General features: G+C 38.8%; 1 protein-coding gene across 49 annotated transcripts in view; it reads left to right on the top strand.

Moving 5' to 3' along the window:
- The window catches only part of Baz2b (bromodomain adjacent to zinc finger domain, 2B), a 242,178-nt gene that overhangs the window by 114,395 nt on the left and 103,784 nt on the right, over positions 1–23,999 (top strand). The window contains exon 1 of one of the 49 annotated variants that reach the window (XM_087652858.1): positions 1,128–1,168. Coding sequence (XP_087508984.1) covers positions 1,141–1,168 — 28 coding nt within the window. The 5' untranslated portion in view covers positions 1,128–1,140. 49 annotated transcript variants of the gene reach the window in all.

Below are 23,999 nucleotides of genomic sequence, written 5' to 3'. Positions count from 1 at the left end.
CCTGTTAATCTGGTCCAGAGTTCTCTCCTCTGGTGATTTGAGCTTCTTCTTTCCTCTTCTTCCTCCTCCTCCTCTTCTTCTTCTCCTCCTCTTCTTCTTCTTCTCTTCTTCCTTCTCCTCCCTGATTTTGTTGTTTACTGTTTTTTGTTTTAAAGTGAGTTAATATAAGCTTAATCCACATGATTTTAGTGCTTAATAGGCTTATATTGTTGTAAAATGGTCTTTCACCACTCTTTGCAGTAAAATTGTTGAATAGTATGAGTGCAAAAATATATTTAATACATATAAGATTTTTAAGAATAAACTTTACAGATTTTAGAAAATCACCTAGGCACTTTGAAAGTAGTAATTTCTTTTTCATTTTGATGAAGCTAAAGATTTTGGATTTTGTAGTGATAATTTAAGTCATTTTTATGAATTTCAGAGAAAAGGGGAAAAGGGAAACTGGGTGGAAAAAACTAAGGACAAAGAAATATAGTTTTCAAAATAACAGTATTTTTTTATGCTCAGGTGAATAAATTTTATTCTTGAACAAGTTTAAAATGTAGGCAGTCACTATCTTATGCAGACTTTTTGGTACATATGATATTTTTCAAAGAATGCTGTGTATTTATAGTAGTCTAATAAAATTGAATTGTAATTTGACTAAAAAATTAATTTTAATCTTATTCTAACTCAGATTTCTTGTAACTACTTTCTTTAAGCAGTTTAAATTTAAAGATCATTCTTTAGCAGGTTCATGAAGTTATTTATTATTGTTCATTTTTAAAAAACCTTGTTAGTTTACAATTTGTTGCCAAAACCAAATTTTGAAACCTGATTAAGGCTTGTGAGCGTTCTTTATTGTAAGATGAGTTCATGTGTGTCAGAAATGAACCCTTCTTTCAAGAGGAAGGAAGAGGATTCTTTACTTTATTGTAGGTTTTAACCTTAGCAAAATTAAGAAGGAACCTTAGCCTGCCCCCTTACCTGGCTCGGTGTGGTCACGTGAGCTCTCTCGGTTACCGGCGCGCTAAGTGCTCCACCTGCCTCTCCGTTTGTTTACCAGGAAATCAAGATGTGTAAACTGCAGGAAGTACTATTTGACCCTCTCCGACAGTATCTCATTACAATAATTGCTAATCTCTGAATAAGACAGCCATGTTTTGTGAGGGAGAGGTTGTGCTAGGTAGGTTTTAGGTGTTTCAACAAACAGAGCATTGTAAATGCTTACTTGGCTTGTGTTTTCATTATAGCGCTTGATAAAAGACATATTGTGACCTCTGGGGTCAGCAGAGCTAGGATACAATAGTAAGTATTCTTTCAAGTCTTTCAACTGAAAATACCGTGGCTTGCTGTGCAGTGCTGTCTCTGCTCTGAATCGAAAGGATAATGGCTACTTCCTGATTAAAGGCTCTCCACAGTAAGCTGCGCCCGCCCGAGTGTTGTGCTGAATGTCTTTCTGCTGCTAACGAGAACGGTTGCCGTTTCTTTATTGTGTATCTCTGTTTTCATTGATGAGTGTCTTAGAAGTATTTCCTGAACTTACTTACATTTAGAGTAGAAACTACTGTTTTAAGTTTGGAGGATTTAAAAAAATTTGTTAGTATTTCTGTTTTGTATTTTGAATCTATCCCAGGACCTAACTGTAGGTTTTGGTTAAAGAAACAAGCTTAACAACATTGGCATGATAAATTGCAGTGCTCCACTTGCATGGTGCTCCAAGTAAATCCTGAAATGACATGTAAATCAGATCGTTTTCAGACCCTGTGGTGGATTAGTTCTAATTTATCTTTCCTATAAGAATTTCTGTGTACATGCTGTCACAATGTATTGATGGTTGTTTTACTATATTAAATTGTTTTCTTACATTAATTACAAGGGCTCTGTGATATAAAAATGAACGTTAAGTACTCAAAACCTAAGAAGGAATAAATACCCACTTAGCTTTAATCCCGGAGCTGGTGGCCACCCCATCTGTGGCCTTGGGACAGTCATTTAAACTGCTGGCCTTGCTTCCTTGTCTCCTACCTAGGTGCTTAAGTAAAATGTGTTTATTTATTATAATATAAAATGTAAAGGAAACATGTTTTACAAGTGCTTTATAAAATAGAGAATGTTTTATTATTATATTATTAGTATATAAAAAGCAGAAAATTTATGACTTTACAATGAAAATGATTATCTAATTTTAACAGAACTCTGTTTTTCTCAAACCTTCATTACCCAAGAATTATGGGTATTCTTGGACCCATGACTAACATAAGCAGAAAGCTGACGGTTAACTAGTAAGGAGTCATAAGCATGCATCTGACTTTTCTAAATATGAGTTTCTTCAAAGAATAGAGAAGAATGAGTATAAATTATACACTGGTAAGTGTAAGTTACTTAAGTATGATCGTCTTTGACATTTAAGCTCCAGTAGTAGGTATTTTGTTTATGTAAAGAGAACATTTTTAAATTATTAAAAATTAATTTTCAAATTCTGAAGGCTATATAATCTAAAGTAAAAAACATTTAAAAGTATTCTAAGGGAATATAGATAAGCTGGCTCCCGTTGAGAAGGAAAGTACTTTCTTTTCATAATCCGCGCTGAGTTCGTTTTGATTCCTTAGTTTTTAATGTTGTTGTGTTTCAAGAAGATTCTAAATATTATGTTTTATGTCAAGTTATCAAGATAAAATTTACAGCAAAACCTCTGTTCCATTTTGTAATGATAGGTAATAGATGCCATTTATTGTTGCGTAGAAGCCAGTGAGCTAATTTGTCATCTTCTGTTCATGATAATCACGTTAGGCACAGTATCAGTGCTCCCATTTCCACACTGGAGAGAATCTAAACAATGGGACGAAGGTCTTTTTGCCAGTGTCAGAGTCAGGCGAGAAACAGTAGCAGAACTCAGAGTCACACTTTAAGATACTTTATATCATAAAGGTGCTCACACTTTTGGTTTATATGGATTAATTTATCAAATATTATATGGTACCTCCAAGGTATCAGGCACTGTAAGAAGTATAATTACCTATTACCTACAGTAGGAAGCCAAGCAAAATCCTTGTCTCTAAAATTTACAGTTTAATTGAAGAAACAAAAAAATTAGCTGGCTGTTATAGTACAGTGATACTTGATACAGTGCAGGTAAACAATGCTAAAGGCTGTACAAGGTGATAGCCAAAATATTGTTGTGATTGACATTCTGATAGAGCCTTAGAGAGTGTTAGGCAGATACTCTACCTCTGAGCAGTCCCAGCCTACTTCATTTGTACATTGAATTTGCTTGTAGTCTGGACTCTTCTAGATACCTGGGAAGTAACAGTATATAAACATCCCAAAGGCTTACCTGTGTAACATATAGTTCAGATGGAGCTAAACTATAAAGCATAGTTAGTAAAATACATAGCATGTTAGACAGTAAATGTTACAAAGAAAGAAAAGGGGGGGGGGCTAAAGAAAATGGAGCAAGATCATTTTTGTAGCTGTTATGGTCTTAGGAAGGACACAACCAAGGTGGTGATTGGGCAGTGACCAAAGTAATCGATGTGCATTCCTTTTGGGAGAACCTTCCAGGCAGAAAGCGTGCCAGTTAGGACCTGGAACTAAATGGAGGCCGTTGTGATTGGAGGGAAGAGTAGGAACTAGTATTGGGTATTTCAGAAATAAGGAGAGTCTCATGTGAGACCTTTCACATGAATTAGTGGGATTAGTGGAACTCAGGCTTTTGCCTAGATCTGATTTGTATTTTTAAAGGATCATTCCCTTGGCTAAGTTGAGAATAGACTGTATTCATGAAACATTGTTTAAAGGGTTCTTATAGAAATCTAACAGGGAGTGACTTGGTAGAATTTAAACTCTGGATGCTTTGAAAGGTAAAACTGTAAAGATGTGAGGGAGAAAGGATGACCAGAGGATGATGTTACCATCAGCCATGAGATAATAGATGTTTTCCTGGTGAACCAGGTCAGGTCGGGATGAAGACTCAGGACTTCACCCAGGAGATGGCAATCTAAATTACTATTGAAGGATGAACTTGACTTAGCCTAGCCTAAGAGAAAAGACATACAGACATTCTTTGTAAGCCTGTGCTGCACCTTGTTGTATTTTCTTTGCATACTTATGAACAGCATCCAAACATCTGGGCAGGATCATTGCACCGCAGATGTCTTCAGTTTTTGGTACAGTGCTCAAGGTTGGATGCTGATATTTCAAAGTAATAGACATAGCTCGTTCAGACTCATTTCTTCTACTTAGTACCATGCTCTAGCAAGTTTTGTTAAGTGAAATTTATTTTAAATAAATATTTTAAATAAGGTTATTTAAATGATTTGGTTGACCTCCAAAATATCTTTTGAAAGAATTATATACTTTAACTATGCGCAATTTTTACATTTTTAATAACCCTTCTGAGAATTAAAATTATATATTTTGACTGTTTCTATTTAGGTATAGAAAATGTTAACATACACATTAAATGTCAATGTGTTACAAAAAGTATTTATTTGGACAGTATGGTTTTTGTTTGTTTTATTCAATCACAGAAAATGAGAACCAAGTGGTTGCTTATGTCTAAAATCCTAACACTGAGGGGTTTTGGTTTTTTTTTTTTTTTTTAAAGAAGTATTGCCTTAGAGTCCGAGGGCAGCCTGGGGTACAGTCTCAGCTACAGTGTGAGGAAGGAGAGGAGGGACTGGGGCCAGGGGAAGACTTTTTTAAAAAGTACAATCACAAATTTCTGTGAAAATCTCATTATTGCTCATATTAAGTAAGTCTAGTGAATTAAGTATATTCTGGGTTGATTAAGAGGTCCAGAACTCTTCCGCAGTTTCCTGGAGCGTTCCTCCTTGGTGTTTGATATTGAATATTTCACTTGGTGTGTTTGTGCTAGTAGTGTAGACTGAGATTTGTGTGTATATTATTAGCTCCTGTTTTGACAGCCTAAGCCACTACAAATGTACTTTGGCAAATGAAGTCCAAACAAATAATAAGCGAGTATTGATTTGATAATTTAAACAATTCGCTTGGTGTTAGAAGCAATGCATAATCAAATATTAAATGTGTTAGAGTAATTTTTAAATATCAGACATTTCAAAAGGGTGCAAGATTTATTGCCAGAAGAGTGAAATAGATAAGCCGTTTAGAGTTAATAGTAAGGGAACCTGGGAAGCCCAATGCCAGAGGAGGAGCTTGGTGGAGAACAGACCAGAGTGAGATCCCTGAGCACCAAACATGGTTCAAACTCTAGTTTAAAAAATAGCTCTCCAGAGATGAAATTCACTAGCAAATCACCCATTTGCAATACACATTCAATAAATTTGTTTTACATCATTTTGGAAAAATATCATAAAATGTGCCATTTGGACTAGTGTTTCTTCCAGGGGTTGGTTTTCATTGCTGTTGCTGTTTTTGTTTTTCTTGCTTGTGTGTGTGCCAGGCAAGTTCTTTACCATTTACCTGTACTCCCAGTGTTGACTCTCCTTTTCTTTTCTTTGGAGACAGAGTCACTATAATGCCCTGACTGGCCTGGAATTCAGGGTGTAGGCCAGGCCTCCCTTGAACTCACAGAGATCCTTGCTTCCAAGTGCTTTGCTTGAAGGCTGTGCCATGATGCCTGGCTCTTGGCCATTTGGGGTGTAAAATTCTGTAGCATTGGTTACATTCACAATGCTGGGCAGCTACTCCTGTTATTTCCAAAATGTTCTTACCATCCAAACAATTCTGTATTCAGTAAGTAGTAACACCCCACCTCCTGCCAGCTCTAATCTGTTCTTTGTCCTATAAATCTCTCAAATGCACATCATACAGGATTTACAGTTTTATTGGGCAGGCTTATTTTACTTAGCACAACATTTCCAAGGGTCATTCATACCTCTGTAGCATTTTCAGAACCCCATTGCTTTCCATGATTCAATTATGTAAATAAAAATGAAAGAAACATGATCTCTACTGTATGTCATCATTTATCTGTTAATGGATAGAATCTTCACGAGTCTCCGCTTCCAGTTCATGTGGTAGTTTTATGCTTATCCTTTTGAGAATTGTCAAAAGCTGTAGAGGCCTAGAATACTAGGGGTATACTAGAAATCATGGGGTCCTGGAGAGATGGCTCAACAGTTAAAAGTGCTTGCTGCTCATACACAGGACCACTGTCCCATCCTTAGCACCTAGGTCAAGGAGCTCACAACCAACCACCCGGCGCCATTTTGGCCTGTCTTGGCAGCCACATGAGCACGCACACACACATGTAAGCACAAATAGTAATAGAGTAAAGTTTAAAAAATTATGGAAAAGATTAGACTGACTGATTGTAGCTTTCAGCTCATGTCATGTATTTTTCGTTGGAAGAAAAAAGAAAAAAGAAGCAGCCAAATGTGCCGTGTGTGGGAGCATGTTTGTGTGCAAAGGGCTGCTGCCTGCGTACAGTGAAGCCACCAAAGTAAAGCATTTTGCTTGTACACATTCCCAGGCTGGAGGAAGTCTCCACAGGCTGTGATGACTGAGTTTGAATACTCATTCCTTAGTAACTTAGTAAAAAAGGAGTACTCATCAATGTTTCTGTAGATAAGCGTTTCTGCCTGTTTTGAGGATTTCTTTCATCTAGTTGCTTAATACTGAAAATGGGAAACAAGAAGAAGCCTTTTGCTCTAACAACAATTTTCCTAAGGGAAATACATAATAAAGCACAAACAGGAGACAAGCACACACACACACACACACACACACACACACACACACACACACACACAGGCACACGCACGCACACACACACACACACACCACACACCTACATAGGTTAGAGGACAGCCTTGGGCATCATCATCAGGAATGCCATTGTCTCCTATTAGAACAGTCTTCATTGACCTGGAGCTAATTAATTAGGTTGTCCTGGCTGGGCAGTGAGCTCCAGATAGACATTTTCCTGTTTTCCTAACTCTGGGATATAAATATCTGCAACAATGTCTCCAATTTTTATGGGGGTTTTGGAGCTCAAATTCAGGTCCTCAGGCATGCACACCAATTGCTTTACCAACCAAAGCCATCTTTCTTGTCCCCTCTTATGTCAAAGAACCTGCTAAACCTTGATAGTTAGTATACACTTATATGGCCTATCATATTGGAGAACATTCATGTGTGTGTGTGTTTGTATGTGTGTGTGCGCACATGCATGTGTGTCTACACATATATAGTGTTTTTATTTGTATTTCAATGCATATGTATTTTGAGTTGAAAATGGATGTTTTTTTTTTAATTTAATCACCATGTGTATCTTTCAGTCTTCCTGCCTTCGTTCCCATGTGCTAGGGTTACAGGCACGCACCAAGCATCCCGCTTCATTTTGTATGATTTTTTTCTTGGAGACAGGATGATGGGATGAGGATGGTCATTAGATATGGTGTTACTGCATTTCTCTGTGGCTTGCTGAGAGTATATACAATTACTAAAAGGCATTGCCTGCTTTGGAAGGAGAGGAAAACACCAGCCATGATGAGTCCGTTGTTGCTGAAGAGAACAGTGAAGACAGAAAGAATCATATTGCATGCACTAATACTCAGAACACCCGCTATCGCTTAACCATGGGGTTACGTCGTGCTGTTTGCTTAGGAGTTGGTATGCAGGATTACATACCTGTTACAAGGATGAGAAGACTTTGAACAAAGCAAGCAGAAGCACTGAACTTAGTGAATATCAAGAGATTATTAAGGAGATCTGGGGTCTTATATAATAAAAAATGAAATCATCGAATAGAAAAAGTAATAAAGACACAAGGCCTGTTTTACTCATGTTTCTGATCCCAGTATTTGGGAGGTAGAGGCAGGATTACTGTGAGTTTGAGATCACCCTGGTAGGATCCTATCTCAAAAGAAAAACACCAGCATTTTTTTTAAAGGAAAATAAGAATGCAAGTTACTGGAAAGGACAAGGGACTAGGACAGTGAGTATAGGAGGCTTTGTTCAAAATGAGCCTCATGATGGGCAAGCGTGTATAACTCAGGCGCTTCAAGTATTCCACTTATTGTCGCACTTTGAGTGATAGATAAGGTAAATTCTTTCCCCCTAAACTTTGTTTTCATGGGTCAAGATCCTGTGACAGGCATTCGGTCAAGTTGTTACTGATTTTAAACAGTAATAAAACTGCCATAGATCAGAACAGGTCAGACAGGGACAGAACCTTCTCTTCTGAAGGCTGTATCGTCAATATGCCTATTACTACTAAACCCAAGTAGCTGTCTGTGACAAGAGGTTGAAGTGGTTCCTCTAGATCAAGAATAGCATGATCGTCTTACGGATGACTCATTGGCAGACCTGGTGACTAACATTGCCAGCTCCAACACTGGATCTGATCAGATCAGCTCAGACAGCAGTCATAGCTACCGTCTCATATCACAGACAATGAAACAACTCTGAGGAGGCTAGTCAGAGGAGCTGTGTGCAGACACAGGCATGCCTGGAGTCACGTCAGCAGTGGTCTCAGCCCAGATTTCAAGAATTTATAGAGTCACTACAAGTCTACTTGTTTACACCTGCAGTCACAGCATTCCGGAGGCTGAAGCAGGAAGATCACCAGAAGAAGCTTGGTCTACATAGCCTGGTCTACAGAGCAAGTTATAGGGTAGCCAGGGCTCCATACGGAGACCATGAACTAAAAGTTAAAAATCGAATGATGATTTAGAATTGCTTCTCTCAGCTTCTTCCCATAACAGCAGTTAGCCTTCTCTTCTAGTTGAACAAATCTGGAAGTGATGGGAGCTCTATGTCCCATCTAGTATACCCAACACTGACCTGGTTATGTCCAGGTACAGGAGAATACCCAACACTGACCTGGCTTAGGATCATTGCTGGGCCTTGTTGACTGCTCCTGCAATATTGCCGTCATGAGAGAAAATAAAAATTCCTCATCTGAAAACTGGAAGAGGAATACCCGATTTACCTACTTCTCAGCTGGTGTTTCGGGTAGAGTGAGCATATGTGTGTATACGTTCACATTTCAGTTTTAGTGCTTGTCATTTGTTTTCATTCAAGCTTCAATTAAGTCTTACAAGCTCAAGTTGCTACTTTTCAAGGCCTCACAGCATGGTAGAAGCCACATAACAGAACACTGCCTATGGGTTTACTAGAATTTAATTAGAAATATACGAGAGTAAGAAGAGAGGAAGCCGTCTGCCTGTGAGTCAGCATGTCTCTCCAGTAGAGGCCTGGAATGTGGGGATTCTGCAGGCCCGTGAGGGCCAGCAAACACATGGTGGGGCCACTCAGTTGCTTGGGAGCAGGAAAAAATGTAGTCTTCTAATTCAGACTGAGAGCAGGAGAGCTTTCTTGTCTTCATGAAGACCTGGAGTTTTTATTTATATTACAGAGAGATACCAATACACTATAATAAAATTTTAAATAATAAAGTAGTAGAATCAGTTTTCAATAAAAAATTACTGCTTTAAAAAAGTCAGCTTAGCTAATGACTTTGAGGAAGAGGGAAAGAAGGAGAAGGGAGGTTAGAGAGACCTTGCAAGGAGATTGCAGTGTTGACAGCAAATACTGAGGGATGTTACAGACAGACAGAAGACATCCATGAATGAGAGTCAGTAGCAGTTGCGTTTCAGAGTCTGGGGCTGGCAGTTCCCTTTTATAGCCCCAAGGCGGCCATGTGACTGTTGGAAGGGGGTGGTGAAAGGAATCTGGTGAGTGAGGTCAAACTAGTTAGTTCCTAACCTGGGCTTGTTTGAGTGACTACAACTTGGTGGTGAAAGGTGAATTAAAGAGGTGAGTACCTGACAGGGATTTGATTTCTGCCTCAGTATCTCCCTGTGTTACCTGAGAAAAGTCACAGGCACTCTACATTCAGTCTTGAACAGAGTCCAGGATCAGGGATCAAGTCAAAATAACATTCTGTCAGAAATCTAAACGTTTGTTTTTAACAACTTTATGGAAATCTAATTTACATATCATACACTGCACCACCATTTCAAGTGTCATTGGGTTTTTAGTGTGTTCATAGATTACCACAATGGCAGCAAAGTCAGTGAGGGTATTCTATCATGACCAAGAGGAGCCAGTTCATAACTGCACTGAGGTCTGCATAGAGCGCGTTTCTAGGTTCTTGACCTCTTACTCAGGGAGTTAGAAATAAGAGCTCACAGAGATGTGCAGAACTGGCAAGACAACTTTATTCAAAGTAGGGTAGTGGCAAATTAGGAAAGGCTGTGTTGCCAAGATTGACAAGAGTGAAGGTCTTCAAGGGTGGTTATTGCTTGGAGCGTCCTCTTAGGGACAGAGAGAGCTTAATTCCTAAGAAGCACGGCATGGGCAGAACTATAGTGGTTGATAGAGGTTTTACTCATGCGCATGCCCAATTATGTATAGTCAGTGATGAATGGGATTTTCCTTAAAAGCTTACTTGAAGACACAGTTTGATCTTAATTTGTATGTACCCTGAACAATTTAGGTAAGGTTGTTTTTCCCATAATCAGATAGATTGGGAATATATTTGAGTAGAAACAATCTCAATTTACTGGTTCTTAGTGGAGCAGAAGGTACCCCATTGTCCAGAGGAGTGCATGTGTTTACACACATGAATGCTGAAGAGGAAGAACGAGGCAGCCAATTACGTTACTAGAAGGAAGGATGTGGGTAATTGGAACCCAGTGCGCTCATTTCCTCAGGTTATTCCCTACCTGAGAACCCCTCACCAGCTCTCCGAATTAGTCTATTTTAGATAACTCACATAGAAAACAAAGCCATGCAGTGATCATTTTGGACAAGTTATTCTATATTCTAGCATGTATAGTACTCTGTTCCTTTTTATTGTTGAGTAATATTTCATTTTGTACCCTAGCACATTCATTTACCCATTAACGATCTTTGGGTTATTTTTACTTCTGGATTTTACAAACAGTGGATATTAACAAGGGCATACAGTGCTTACGCAGATTTATAGTTCAGTTCAGATTAGAAATAGATTGACGTATAAGAATAGAATTGCTAGGTCACATTTAGGTAACTCTGTGCTTAGCCTTCTTGAGCCCAAAGGTGAATTGGAGTAGAACCTTGCCTGAACATGTAAGGAACCGACAGTGTTGTAGAGGAGTAAGTGTACCATATGGTTCAGTCTCAGATCACATTAGCTTAACCTGCTGAGTGTTTCCAAAGGCTCGTGCAGAACTGTCTCCAGTATTACACAGCTCACTTTTAGAATAGTTTACTCTTGCTTAGTACATTGTTTTTCTTTACTGAAATATACAAAACATTTTGGCTCATCTCTGTGTATTTTTCTGTCAAATACTGCTTGAGACATTTAATGCTAAGAGGGCTTTGGGATGTGCATATGACGTACATCTTTCTGTTTGTGATGCTCAGGACTGAAATCCAGGCCTTGGGCATTCAAGGTAAGTGCTGTATCCCTCCTAGTATCTCTCACTATAATCCCTGTCAGAGCATTTTTACACAGGGTCTTAATCCTTCTAAAAACAACATAATGCTATTACAGAACTTGGGGGTATCAGTTGGGGCAAAAGTATGAAATTCAGAAAATAATAAAAAAAGCAAGAGAAACCATATATTTGAAAGAATAAGTTAATGGATATTAATTAAACTTTATAGTTAAAGTGAAAATTATTAATGCCCAAAAGAAATTACTTGGGAATTTTGGGAAATTACTGGAGAAAAAAAGGAAAACTGAAGTCTAAACAAGATTCATCTTTTAACAATGAGATCATAAAATTAAGAATGGACATCAAAGGGGAAAGCACAGATATTAAGAACAAACTAAAACTTTGCTGTTATCTAAAATTCACATGATGATGATTATTTCCTATTCTTGTACCTTCCTTTGGCAAACCAAAGCCATTTTCCACTATGACGGTGACTAAGGAACAAAATGTCTAGCTGGAAGGATACTAGGCCCTCCCATTTTATTGATTTAGAAACTAAGACTCGCCTGACATTGCTTCACACTGTATAACACAGTGAATTGGAGAAATAGAGAGCAGTAAAAGTCAGTAATCAGCAGCCTCCTGGGTAGATGCTAAAGCTTTCTATAATTAGAAGCTGGGGAGTTGTGACCTGGAATTAGTCAGGTACAGCTGTAGGGAAAAAATAACCAGAGGAGGCCACCATACAGCTAGCTAGCTATCTTCAGTCATCCTGGATCTTCTTCTCCCCATACCAGTTACTTCTGTCATGCCCCCAAGTTCCACCCCAGAGATATCAAAGCCATAAGGTGCACCTGAGGGGCCGTGCGTGCCACATATCCCTTGGCCCTCAAGACCACTCCTGGGTGATCGCATCACCAAGGCACCACTAACTAGAAAGGTCTGAAGATTAGTGTGAAACTGACCATCCGGAACAGACATCGTCAAAGCCTAATCATCAAAGCTCCAAGGAGCCACCAAGAGACAGAAGCAGGAGAGCAGTAAATGCAGTGGAAATATCACTTTTGATGAGATTATCAACATTGCCTAGCAGATGTGGCACCAACCTTTAGCCAGAGAACGTTTGAAACTGTTAAGGTGACCCTGGCTACTGCAGTTTATGGGCTGCAGTGTGAAGGCTGTCATCCTATGACATCATAGATTATGTCAGCAGTGACACACAGGGGAATGTCCAGCTTATTAAGAAGCAGCAAGCAAAAATATTAAAGGACTACGCTAAAAATAACCAACAACTGGCGGGTCTATGTGGTGCATACAGTGTTTGGGCTATTGGGAAGGAATGTATACCTTGTGAGCCAGGGCACTGATGAGAAAGGCAAGTGTGGTGTGGTATTTGTTATGACGTTTTCTGCTAGCCTCTAGGTTGCAAGGAAACTAACTGGTGGAAAAGCAAGCAAAAAGATCAGTATGTATCCAAAGTTTCAGAGAATAAAAGAACCTCAAAAGGATAGGTCTAGAAAAGGACCTGGGCGGAGCCACTGTCCCAGCCCAGCCATGCTGGCTAACTTCTGTCAGCCCGACACAAACTAGACACTGGGGAGAGGGAGCCTCAGTTAAGGAATTGCCCTGGGGGCTTGTCTGTAGGTCATTTTCTTGATTGCTCATTGATATGGGAGGTCCCGACCCAATCTGACAGTGCCATCCCCGGGCAGGTATATTATGTTTGCACTGCACTGTATTATGTATGAGAAAGTTGGCTGGGAAGGAACCCAGGGTAAGCCAGTGAGCAGGGTCTCTTCATGGGTTCTCTTCCATGTTCCTGCCTTGATGAAATGATGTAAGCAGAAATGAACCCGTTCCTCTCGAGTTGCTTGTGGTAGGTGTTTTATCAAAGCAGAACAAGCAGTGAGGCACAGCTCTGCTTAACTTGTTCTCTGGGCCACAGCCTTGGCTGTGCTATCAGACAGAACTCAGTTAGGTTATGACAGCTTTTAGAGGCAAGTAATGTGGTAAATTTCTGTAAGTTATTTCTGTAAGTCTTGCCTACTTAAGTTTTTTTTCTTTTTTCATTAGTGTAGGGGTGTAATGACTTCTGGGAATCAAAGCTGGAGTCTTTTACACACTAAACTGAGTTACATGCTAGTCCCTGTTTTCAACAGTATAATGTGTAATTTTTTTTCCTGCTTTCTAAATGGAGGTGGATGGAAGTTATAAACTGGCTTTATGAAAACTTTTTATCATTATTTGATCATATGAAAGTTAAAAGATTTTTCCTTCCTGTAGAAATAACAGATTATTGGGAATCTAGATAGATTAGTATTTTCCACTGCATTAGATCATATTTGCAATGACTCAGAATATTTTGGTGCTTCAAAAAGGTCCTATTATATAGATTTCATGATCTCTTAAGGAATTATGACGTGAAAATTTTAACCCATTATTATTACCTGTGACTATTCAATAAATATCTTTCTTAAATTCTAGGGTTGATAGCCATTGTTTGTTTTCTACATGTTTGCTTTGACCAGTGGGAAAGATTTTTCATAATACAGATATGGAATGAGCAGATTGTATTTCTATTTTAGGAATGCACACAAATGTATATGTAGCAACAATTAAAAAGAAGCCATTTAAAGAGTGTGAGGGTGATAATAGATGGGAGGTGTGGACAGACTAGAAGGAGAGAGATGTAGTTATACTATAATCTCGAACATAAAGAAATTATTTTAAAAAGATGTTCTGGAATTTTGACGTAAGGTCTCATGTGGAAAGACTTTGCATTGTCTAGACATGGGTGTCCTCAGTACCAGTGAGTACTGCTCCTCTTCTCTGTTGCCTCTCTGCCTGCCATCTGTTCTCTAAACACAGTGGGGCTGCAGGCCATACAACACAGTGGGGCTGCAGGCCATACAACACAGTGAGTGGAAAATAGAGAGCAGTGGCTTTCTTTATCTTGTACTCTTCTGTCAGTAATACCTGGATTTAAACAGTGTGGCAAAAGCACAGAACTTTTGTGATTTTTTTTTTTTTAAACTAGGGCTGCTTTGATGAAAATGTGTGAGAAATGATATAATATGTAATTAGGATCACTTGGGATTAACTTTTGAGTGGCTATTTAAATGAACATTTTATAAGTCAGTTAAATTTCACTTGATAAAGTTCCTTGAAAATGGTCAAATGCATGCACCTCGGAAAACATGCAGTTGGTCATGGCTGCAGTTCTGTCATGGAGGAACTGCTGCGTCACATGATTGTATGTTTCTCAGGAAGACTTGAACAAGACAGCACCTGCCCCCGAGCTGCCAATCATCCTCTGACAGCATTAACAGCCTCTCAGTGCGGATGCACAATGGCAGCCATTTCGGTCAGGGTACTGTTCAGTGGTATTTTCAACAAGGACGTTGTCATAGTTATTAAATCAAACACTTGAAATATTAGTGGCGTGGCTTATAATTACTCAATTTTAATCTCCAGTTTAAATTTTTGCATGTGATTAATAAAGGCCCTATTGGATAAAGCATATTTATATATTGCCTTTTGTTCTGTTTTAATGTGTTTTGTTGCTTGAGGCCTGGTGTCACTCCATAGCCCAGATAGACCTCAGATTTATGGCAGTTTTTCAACCTTAGCCTCCCAAGTGTTGAGCTCATGTGTACGAGCCACCATATCTAGCTATACATGTTGATGGCTTTGCTGTGTTGTTTTGTTTCCTGAGAGGGCTGTGTGTGGTGTTGCCCAGACTGACCTTGAACTGTATATTGGAAGTAACTCTGGTGTGATCCCCCTGCCTCTGTCTGAGGGGTATCAGCCGCCACACCTGGTTTATATCTTGAGCAGATCAAATCCAGAACTCAGTGTATGCTAGGCAAATATTCTACCAGCCGAGCCACACCTCCTGTGTTACATGTTATTTTTGTACATTGATTTGTGTTATTAAAAGTGTTTGCTGTCCTGTTGATTTTTTTTATCCTAATATGTCAGTTAATTGTAACAAAAGGATGTGTTTTTAAATATAGTTAAAGGTATAGCCACAGATAGGATTATTTCAAATAATTTCTAGATATTATAGTTTGATTTTATGTCCTAAAAGAATATATTCTGGGCTGGAGAGATGGTGGTTAAGAGCACTGACTACTCTTTCAGAGGCCCCGAGTTCAATTCATAGCACTACATGGTGCCCTACAACCATCTGTAATGGGATGCAGTGGCCTCTTGTGTGTTTGAAGAGAGCAACAATGTACTCACATTCATTAAAAAAATGATTATATTCTGAGGATCAAAAGCACATGTTTACTGTGTTAGTGTATCTGTAGTTATTCTGAAGCTGTTGGTGGCTGGTTGTAACATTAACAGGTGGTGATGGATTTACTTCTAAAAGTATCAAGAACTGATGTGTGCGTGAACCAAGATTTTTGGCAGATTAAAAATGAGAACTGTAGATATAAAAATTGATAAAATAGAGGTTTGTATTATGAGTTTGAACTGAAAGTTTTTGTATAGTGTTATTAAAAATGCTATAGTTACTTTTATTGACTCATTTTCCTCGAACAGTGTGTGGTTATTCTAACACAGACTTGAGAGAATACCAGTTCCCCTATCAGGATTTTACATCCTGATAATAACAATAGCAGAAGATGTTACAGTATATCTTAGCTGCTCTTTTAATTTTTTTTGCTACAATAAATTACTTTGACTTGAGTCACTTAAAAGAGAAAGGAGAAGGGTCCATGGTGTTGGGGGGCCCAGTGGGAGGAGCTTGAAGCAGTGGGCCTGTGGTCAAGAAACAGAAAATCAAGACTCATAAGATCACTTCCTCTTTTCTACTCAAATACAGTATTAATTTATTATTCATAAATAGAGCACATACACCTAAGAAGCAATCACTATGTGTAACAGGTTCCAAAGAATATAAGACATGTACTAGCTATTTTTTATGTCACCTTGACACAAACTAGAGACATCTGCAAAGAGGAAGCCTCAGTTAGAGGACAATGCCTCCAACAGATTGGCCTTCAGCTGAGAAAATGTGCCTCCTAGATAGACACGTGGGTAAGATTGTGGAGTCTTGTTCTTTTGGCTTCTGTTTTGTTTGATTGATGGTTGGTGTGTGTGGACCATTCTGCCATGCTACCCCTGGATAGGTAGTCTTAGATAGTATAAGAAAGCAGACTGAACAGTAGAGGAGGGGAAAGCTAGAAGACAGCAGTCCTCCATGGCCTCTGCTTCAGTTCCTGCCTCGAGTTCCTGCCCCGACCTCCCTCAGTGATAGACTGTGATCTAGATGTGTAAGACAAAATAAACCCTTTACTCCCCAAGTTGGTTTTAGTGATGATGTTTTACAGTAATAGAAACCCTAGCTAAGACACCTAACAAACTCAGCTTCTCCTCATGAGCGTCCAGAGTATATCCAAGTTCATGATTGTAGTCAGATTACACATGCTCAGTGCAGTGACTGCCGGGTAACTGACTTCTTCCTGTTTTCAGTTGTCACTGGACCTTCCTCTTGAGTAGTCAGATAAACACAAGGTTTTGAGGGGCAGGGACAATCTGACATGTGGATGTAAGGCATGTAGGGAACATGAGAGACCAGTGCAACAGGACTTAAGGACTGGGAAAGGAGTGACTGAGCAGGGAGGTGATTCCAGCTGCGGTCTTAGTGCGGTTGGGGAATATACAGGCTGAGGGCATAGCTTAGTGAGTTCAGCATGCACAGGGCCCTGGGCTCAATGCCCAGCTATGTGGACAGGTAAAGGAAGGAAAAGCACAGCAGCTTTGCCAAGGTCAGCAGCACAAGAGCCCCAGCCTAAGACGTCTGAGGTTCCTTGTTACTATGGGGAGGAGTACGGTTGCACCATCACAACAATTCTTTCCCAGAGATTAATTGATGAGGAGAAAAGGGGCGTTTAGCTGACCATTCAGGCAAGAACGAAAGCAGGAAGAATAACCAAATACTGACAGTGGCGCTGGCTCTCTCCAGCACCAGACGACTGCAGTAGACAGGTAGAATTTGATTCGTTTTGGTAAGATTTGGTTATGGTTAGGTCAGAGGCATCCATGTTATAGTAGACTTCAGTATGGGGATGGATTCTGCCGCTGCTGTTTTTGGACTACTGTAGTATAAGCTTCTGCGAAATAATCTGCTTACCTAAGGCTTCAATTAGAAAGTGTGACAAGGGAGGGATTTGATTACCTTATGGGTTTCATTTTTATAGTTTTATCTGTTTTCATTCATTTTTTTCAGCTATGGAGCTTGACTATAAGTAAATGTAATGTTCACAAAAAGAACTAAGAAAAAGGGTTGATATATATTAATCCCTAGTATTCGTGAAACTTCAGGAAAAGTTAAGAATCTTACTCTGATATGCAGTAAAAGCAAAACAAGGAGAAAATGATAGTTTAATTGAAGCACTTTCCTTACTCTCCAGGAAAAAAACAAAACATATTTCTCTGGTTCTCTCCCCAAAGTAGTAGCTTTTCCTGAATGGTGCAGCTTGAATCCACTTGGTAAAAGGTGTACATTTAATTGAAAATTCCTTATTTCTGTCTAGAGTTCAGCTTATTCAGTTTGGAGTTTTCTCAGCTTCTTGTATCCTCAAGTTCATGTGTTTAACCAAAAATGTAAACTATCCAGACATTCTGTCTATACCTTAAGATGTTAGCGCTGTGTCCTCCATCCTCCCCATCCAAGGCTATCACTGAGAATGTTGGAACCTGCGCTAGTCACCCATATGTCCTCAAGTCTTTGCTGACAGACGTTTATTCTCATTCTTTAGATTGCATAATCTACTGATGTCTCTTCAAGTTCCTTAATGCTATTGAATAACTCAGTGAGAGTCTCTCTCTCTCTCTCTCTCTCTCTCTCTCTCTCTCTCTGTGTGTGTGTGTGTGTACATAAGTTACATGTATATGCAAATGTGTTTGTGTCTCTTATCTGTGCCATTTTTAATTTGTTCTCAATAACTTATGTGAGAATAAAAAATTCAGAATGTGTGGTAGGGCTGTGTGGTGGTGGGTGAGCCTTTAATCCTAGCAAAGGCAGTTGATCTAGTTCCAGGATAGCCATTAACCCTGGCAGAGAACCCTGTCTAGAAAGACAGACAGACAGACAGACAGACAGACAGACAGACAGACAGACAGATGCTGTGGTAGGGCAAGATATTCATTCATTACCAGAGGAAAGCTTAGACAAAAGCTGGGAGGAAATTGGCTCTGAACTATGCTATTGATTATTAAACAATGATATTGCTGGCCAACAATATTAATGGACTGCTTTTCAAAATACATCTGGTCCTTTAGTGGAAAATTGTTTAATGTCCTTGGCACTTTGCATTTCTCATTGTTAATAGGGATTGAAATGAAAGCTCTAGAGCTGATGACCATTTATGTACTTTGAACTACTGGGAGAGAGTGCACTGAATGGTAACCACAGGCCAACCAGGAGGTACCTACCGTCGGGCATGTGGTTAAGCTGTCCTACTAAAGTCCCTGTAAGAACACTTTTCATCTGGTCATCATCATAGGGCACAGTCAAACAAAAGCATTACTTTTCTCTCTTAAGATATAGTCAGTTATTGTCTGTAAAACACAACTAATATTTTAAGTATAAAATCAGAATAGACCGAAAGCATAAGAATATATGAAGAAATGGCATGCACTCATAATGTCATCACTCTGAGAAACTACTGTGACCATTTCGGAGAACTCTCCTAAACTTAAGTATTTTCAGTCAGTTCTTGCTTCCTTAATACATTATCTCATTCATATATATATATATGGTTTTAAACCCTATGTAACCCTGGCTGTCCTGGAACTAACTCTGAGACCAGGCTGGCTTTGAACTCTGAGATCTGCTTGTCTCTGACTCACTAGTGCTGGGACTAAAGGCATGTGCCACTAGTGCTTGACTGTAAATATTTTTATTTATCATCACATCGAAACATGTGTCTACTTTTTCGAGGAGGTCATTCTGCATGATATTTATGTTCCTTTTCTATTTCACTTTGTATCATTAGAAAATAAGATTATTAGCATATAAGTATTTTAGTTTTTTATCTTTGTTTCCTACTCACTGAAATTTTCCTAATATTTTCATGTTCTATAAGCAGCAGCTTCTTTTTTTTTAATGGTTAGGTTCTATGGACCATTGTAAGTATTTTAGAAGAAAAGGCTATATCAAGACTTTTATTTGCCTCTAGACTTTTCTTGTTATTCATTTGCTAGGCTAAGATTTATGACTGAACTGCAGTCCCTCCCCAATTATTTTTTTATTGAATTGACTTCCTGGACTGCTTCCCTTTTATAGTCTTCAAATCAGCAAACAAAACCAGTGTCTAGAATGAATGTGGCATTCTAATTGTGTTCTACCACAGATGAGATCAAATGGTTTCTTGTGAAAAAGTTGCTGGCACTACCAACAGAGGCGTTGCACACTGCTTGTCAGCAGCTCTGCACACCGAGCTCCGTAGCTGCCCCTCCCCTCTATGTTGTTAACACAAACAGCTTTGCTGTGTAGCCCAAACCTGAGCTAAATTCAGATACTGTTAAGTGTGAGCCATATCAGTCATAGGCAAGCACTTAAGACTTTTTGTTTATGACAAGCTACTTAACCTTTCTATGCCTATTGTAAACATTAACAGTTACACTTGGACTTTATTTGCCTTAATTAAAATAATGAAATTAGTTAGCATAGAGCCTGGTATAAAAACATTCAGTAGCAGGCAGTGGCTTTCCACAGTGACATTGTGTTTAAGGTCTTCGACCACCACACACATGTCACTGTAAATATATGTACATTTGTGATCTTTTTATTTCTCTTTGAGGATGTTTCTACTCTTGTATTTGTTATATTTTTAGTTCTATTTATACCAACTTATTTCATTGTTGAATTGTTGTGCCTTAAGCTTTATGTAATTGTTCATTTTATTTACTTCAACAAACTCTCACCTAAAAATGGTGAGTTCATTTAATTCTTTTCAAATGTATAAAGAAAAGTATAATTGGAAATTTTAAAGAGTAAACAGTAGAACCACACAGTTTTCATTTTAGGACTAGAAATGAGGGTTTGAGGTAGGGTGCTGGCCTACTAGGCATCAGGACCTCCTTGGGCCCCACCCCCACTCCCTCCGTTCACATTTGTGCCATCTTGTACCAGCAGATCTTTTCCTGGTTGAATTGTAGACTCTTTTAGGCAGAGCCACAGGTTCGTTTGATCAGATGTGCTTGACTTTCATTTCAGTAGTTACTGTGAACCCCACCCCCCCGTGCACTAGACTGCATCTTCCATTCACTATTTGGAAGAGTAATTTCCAGCAACAACAAACCGTTCTCCTTTCACTTATTTAACTATCATCAATGCAAGAACATGGTAAAGGACTAAAATGACATAAAAATATGTACAGTGAAAGCTAATTCCCTCAGCCTGGACACCAAGTCTCTAGTCCTTTACCTATAGTTCGCAGTTTCTCAGTTTTTTCTAGAAACATTCTGCCAACATGCATGCATTAGACTCTAGCTCCATCCCGTTATCCTGAGCACAAAGGAGATCTTGCTGACGAGACTGCGTCCTTAACACATTAGCTAACACAGATCCACCTCTTTCTTTTAAAAAAAAAAAAGGTGTAATTAGTTCAAACTTGGATAGTTCTTATTGATGGACATATTTTGTTTACTCTTTTGCAATTGTAATGCGCTAATGAACATCATTTCTATCCATCTCTTTAAGTATGTTTCTAGTATAAATGCCTGTGAAGACTTGAGCAGAGAAGTTGTAATAGTCTAAAGGCAAACCTGATATGGGGTGGCCAGAACAAAGTCAAATTTTTAAATATGCTGCTCATTGTTTTTAACCATTTGCTATTTAGAAAGGATGTATATTTTCCAGTTCCTTCCTGTTCCCCTGAGAGGAGTGGAATGTTTATTTAGCTCATCTTGTAAACTGAATACATGTTTTATGTAGGGTTGAACAGCATCCGTCAGTTATGTCTTTATTTGCTGTGTACCTAGGCTGCTGCTATTTCCTAAAACAACATCACCATTTCTGTTAAAATGTTTATTGTCTTTCTAAGTAGGACAAATCTATGGTCTTTTGTTTGTCCTTTGGAGTTTCTCGAGTTTATATTAGTTAACCAAACATTGTCTTTATCTTTCAAGTCTTTGTATCTTTGCTAGAAATCTCTGAGCTTAAACCCATAGATTATACCTGTACTTTAGTTGATCTACAGACATTGTCTAATCCATGATTATTATTCTCATGTATCTATTTGTCTAGGATAACCTCTTCCCTACAAATATTTTCTTTCAAAGGAGTGCTTGATCTTTTGGATAGAAAAGGATACTCTCGGAATAGATTATTTACTGAGTAATAAATATAAAAGCCAGTCATTTGCTTTTGGATTATTTTCTCATTTTCAGGTCTCTTGAGGTCTTGAGTAAATTTTTAAAAGATTTATCAGAAATTCACATGTAGTTCAGCGTGGTGTGTGTTTGGGCCATGGAGAAGGCTCCCCTGGCAGAGTACTTGCCATGCACATTTGAGGACTTGCGCTTGGTGCCAGCATCCACCTAAATGCTGGTCCTAGCAACATGTGTCTGTTATTCCAGAGTGTGGCTGGGCTGAGGGGACAAAGATCCTGAGAGCTCACTGGCCAGCCAGTCTAGCCAACTTTCTCAGCTCCAAGTTCAGGTTACTAGGTTAACATTGACATCCACAGATGCTCTTGTGCTCAAGTACGCCCGTGAAGACACAGATCCAGCACATACATATAACATACATGTGTGTGAAAACACACACACACACACACACACACACACACACACACACACAGACACAGAGAGAGAGAGAGAGAGAGAGAGAGAGAGAGAGAGAGAGAGAGAGAGAGAGAGAGAGAGAGACTTACTCTAAAGCCCAAGCTGACCTGAAAATTTCTTCTGCGGCTCAAGCTAGCCTCAGATTTGGGACTATCTTCCCGAGCCTCCTGATTGCTGTGCAGTAGGTGTGGGCAACACAGGCGACTTCAGAGTTTTGTTGGTTAGGAGAGGGCCATCTCTTAACTACCAAGTGGGTACTTACTGGGACTTGAGAGGTAACTTACTTCAGTTCAGGCGCAGAAGCAGCCTTTAGGGAATCCAACACTGAGTAGGAGAGCAGACTGAGCACAGCCTCATCATCGACTTCTGTTTAGGATGTAAACAGGCGGCTGCTCCTGGTTGTAGCTCAGTGTGAGTTGACAAGGAAAGAGTTTTGTATATCTGTACTCGAAATCATAGCAGACGGTCTACTTGCTTGAAATAACAGTTTGAAAATATAATAAAATTTTCCTTCCTTTCGTTTGTTCACTTTCTTTCTTCTTTCTTCCTTTCTTTCTTTCTTTCTTTCTTTCTTTCTTTCTTTCTTTCTTTCTTTCTTTCTTTCTTTCTTTCTTTCTTTCTTTCTATTTTCATTTTATTTGACTCTGTGATCTTCGCTGTCCCATGAACTCACTCTGTAGATCAGGGTGGCCTCAAACTCAGATCCAATTGACTATGCTTCTCCAGTGCTGGGATTAAAGCATGTAAATGTTTCTTAATAAAATTATTTGCCCACGTATATATTATATCCACAGAGTAATGGTGTGTCCTATCTGGTGAGGTTTTGATGCCACATACTTCCCACAGTCTGGTAATAGAAACATTTTTGTTTGCTGTTTGGCTATTATTTCTGCCTGTTACCTGAATCTTGGAGTTTTATATATTCAACTTTTTGATGGACTAAATGGTTTTAAAATTTTATAGTTGTTGTGTGTGTATACCACAGCATAAAATGGAAGTCAGAGGCAGTGTTCTGGAGTCAGTTCTCTTCCTCCTTATGTGGGTGCCAGGGATCGTGTAGCAAACGCCTTTACCTGCCGAGCCACCTTGTTGGCTATAGAAGAAATACTTGAATGAAAGCATTTTTACAACTTGTAGGAAATTATAAACTTATACCACTCTGTGGTTAGTGGATCTATGAAGGTAAAAGAAACAGGTAGTGACTGTCTCTTGATTATCTTCCTAATTGGCATTATATATTATATATTGGAGTCAACACATAAAATAAAATAAATTATTAAAAAAAGTAGAATTAATGAAAAATAATTTCTGAAGGTGTTAGCCATATGTCTGAGAGGCCATTTGTTTCTGTATCTGACCCAAACCAGCCCTTAGACGTGACTCGATTTAGCCATCAGTAACACCTCTGTCTTTTCCCTGGACAAATACTGATAAAGAGAAAGATTGTGTAAGAACATGAGATGCATACATAGTGCTTCCATCTAAGGCAGTGATTGATGGCAGGCAGTACTGGGATTTTAAGAGTGGCTGTTGAATGGCATAAGAAGCTTTTTGAAGTGGTCTCACTCAAAATGCTTAAGAGTGCCACAAGATTACCCTTCCTTTGTGTGATTCCTTCTATCAAGAAAAATATATGTACTTATGAATTCATTTGATACTTCAACATTAACCTTTTATTTAAGTACTCTAAATTTCAAGATGTAATTGAACAACTTTTTCAAGAAAATATGTGTCTATGTGAATTGATGATAGCATATAAATAATACTGACACCTTTTTGTAACAAGTTATTGGTGAGAGTTTGCTTATGATGAATTGTAAATCCACTAATAGATGAGCACTATTTTTTTTTCTTCCT

Source organism: Rattus norvegicus, chromosome 3 (assembly GCF_021556685.1).
Source record: "Rattus norvegicus strain SHRSP/BbbUtx chromosome 3, alternate assembly SHRSP_T2T, whole genome shotgun sequence".
In the NCBI taxonomy this organism is placed as follows: domain Eukaryota; kingdom Metazoa; phylum Chordata; class Mammalia; order Rodentia; family Muridae; genus Rattus; species Rattus norvegicus.
This window is presented reverse-complemented; position numbering and strand designations above follow the sequence as displayed.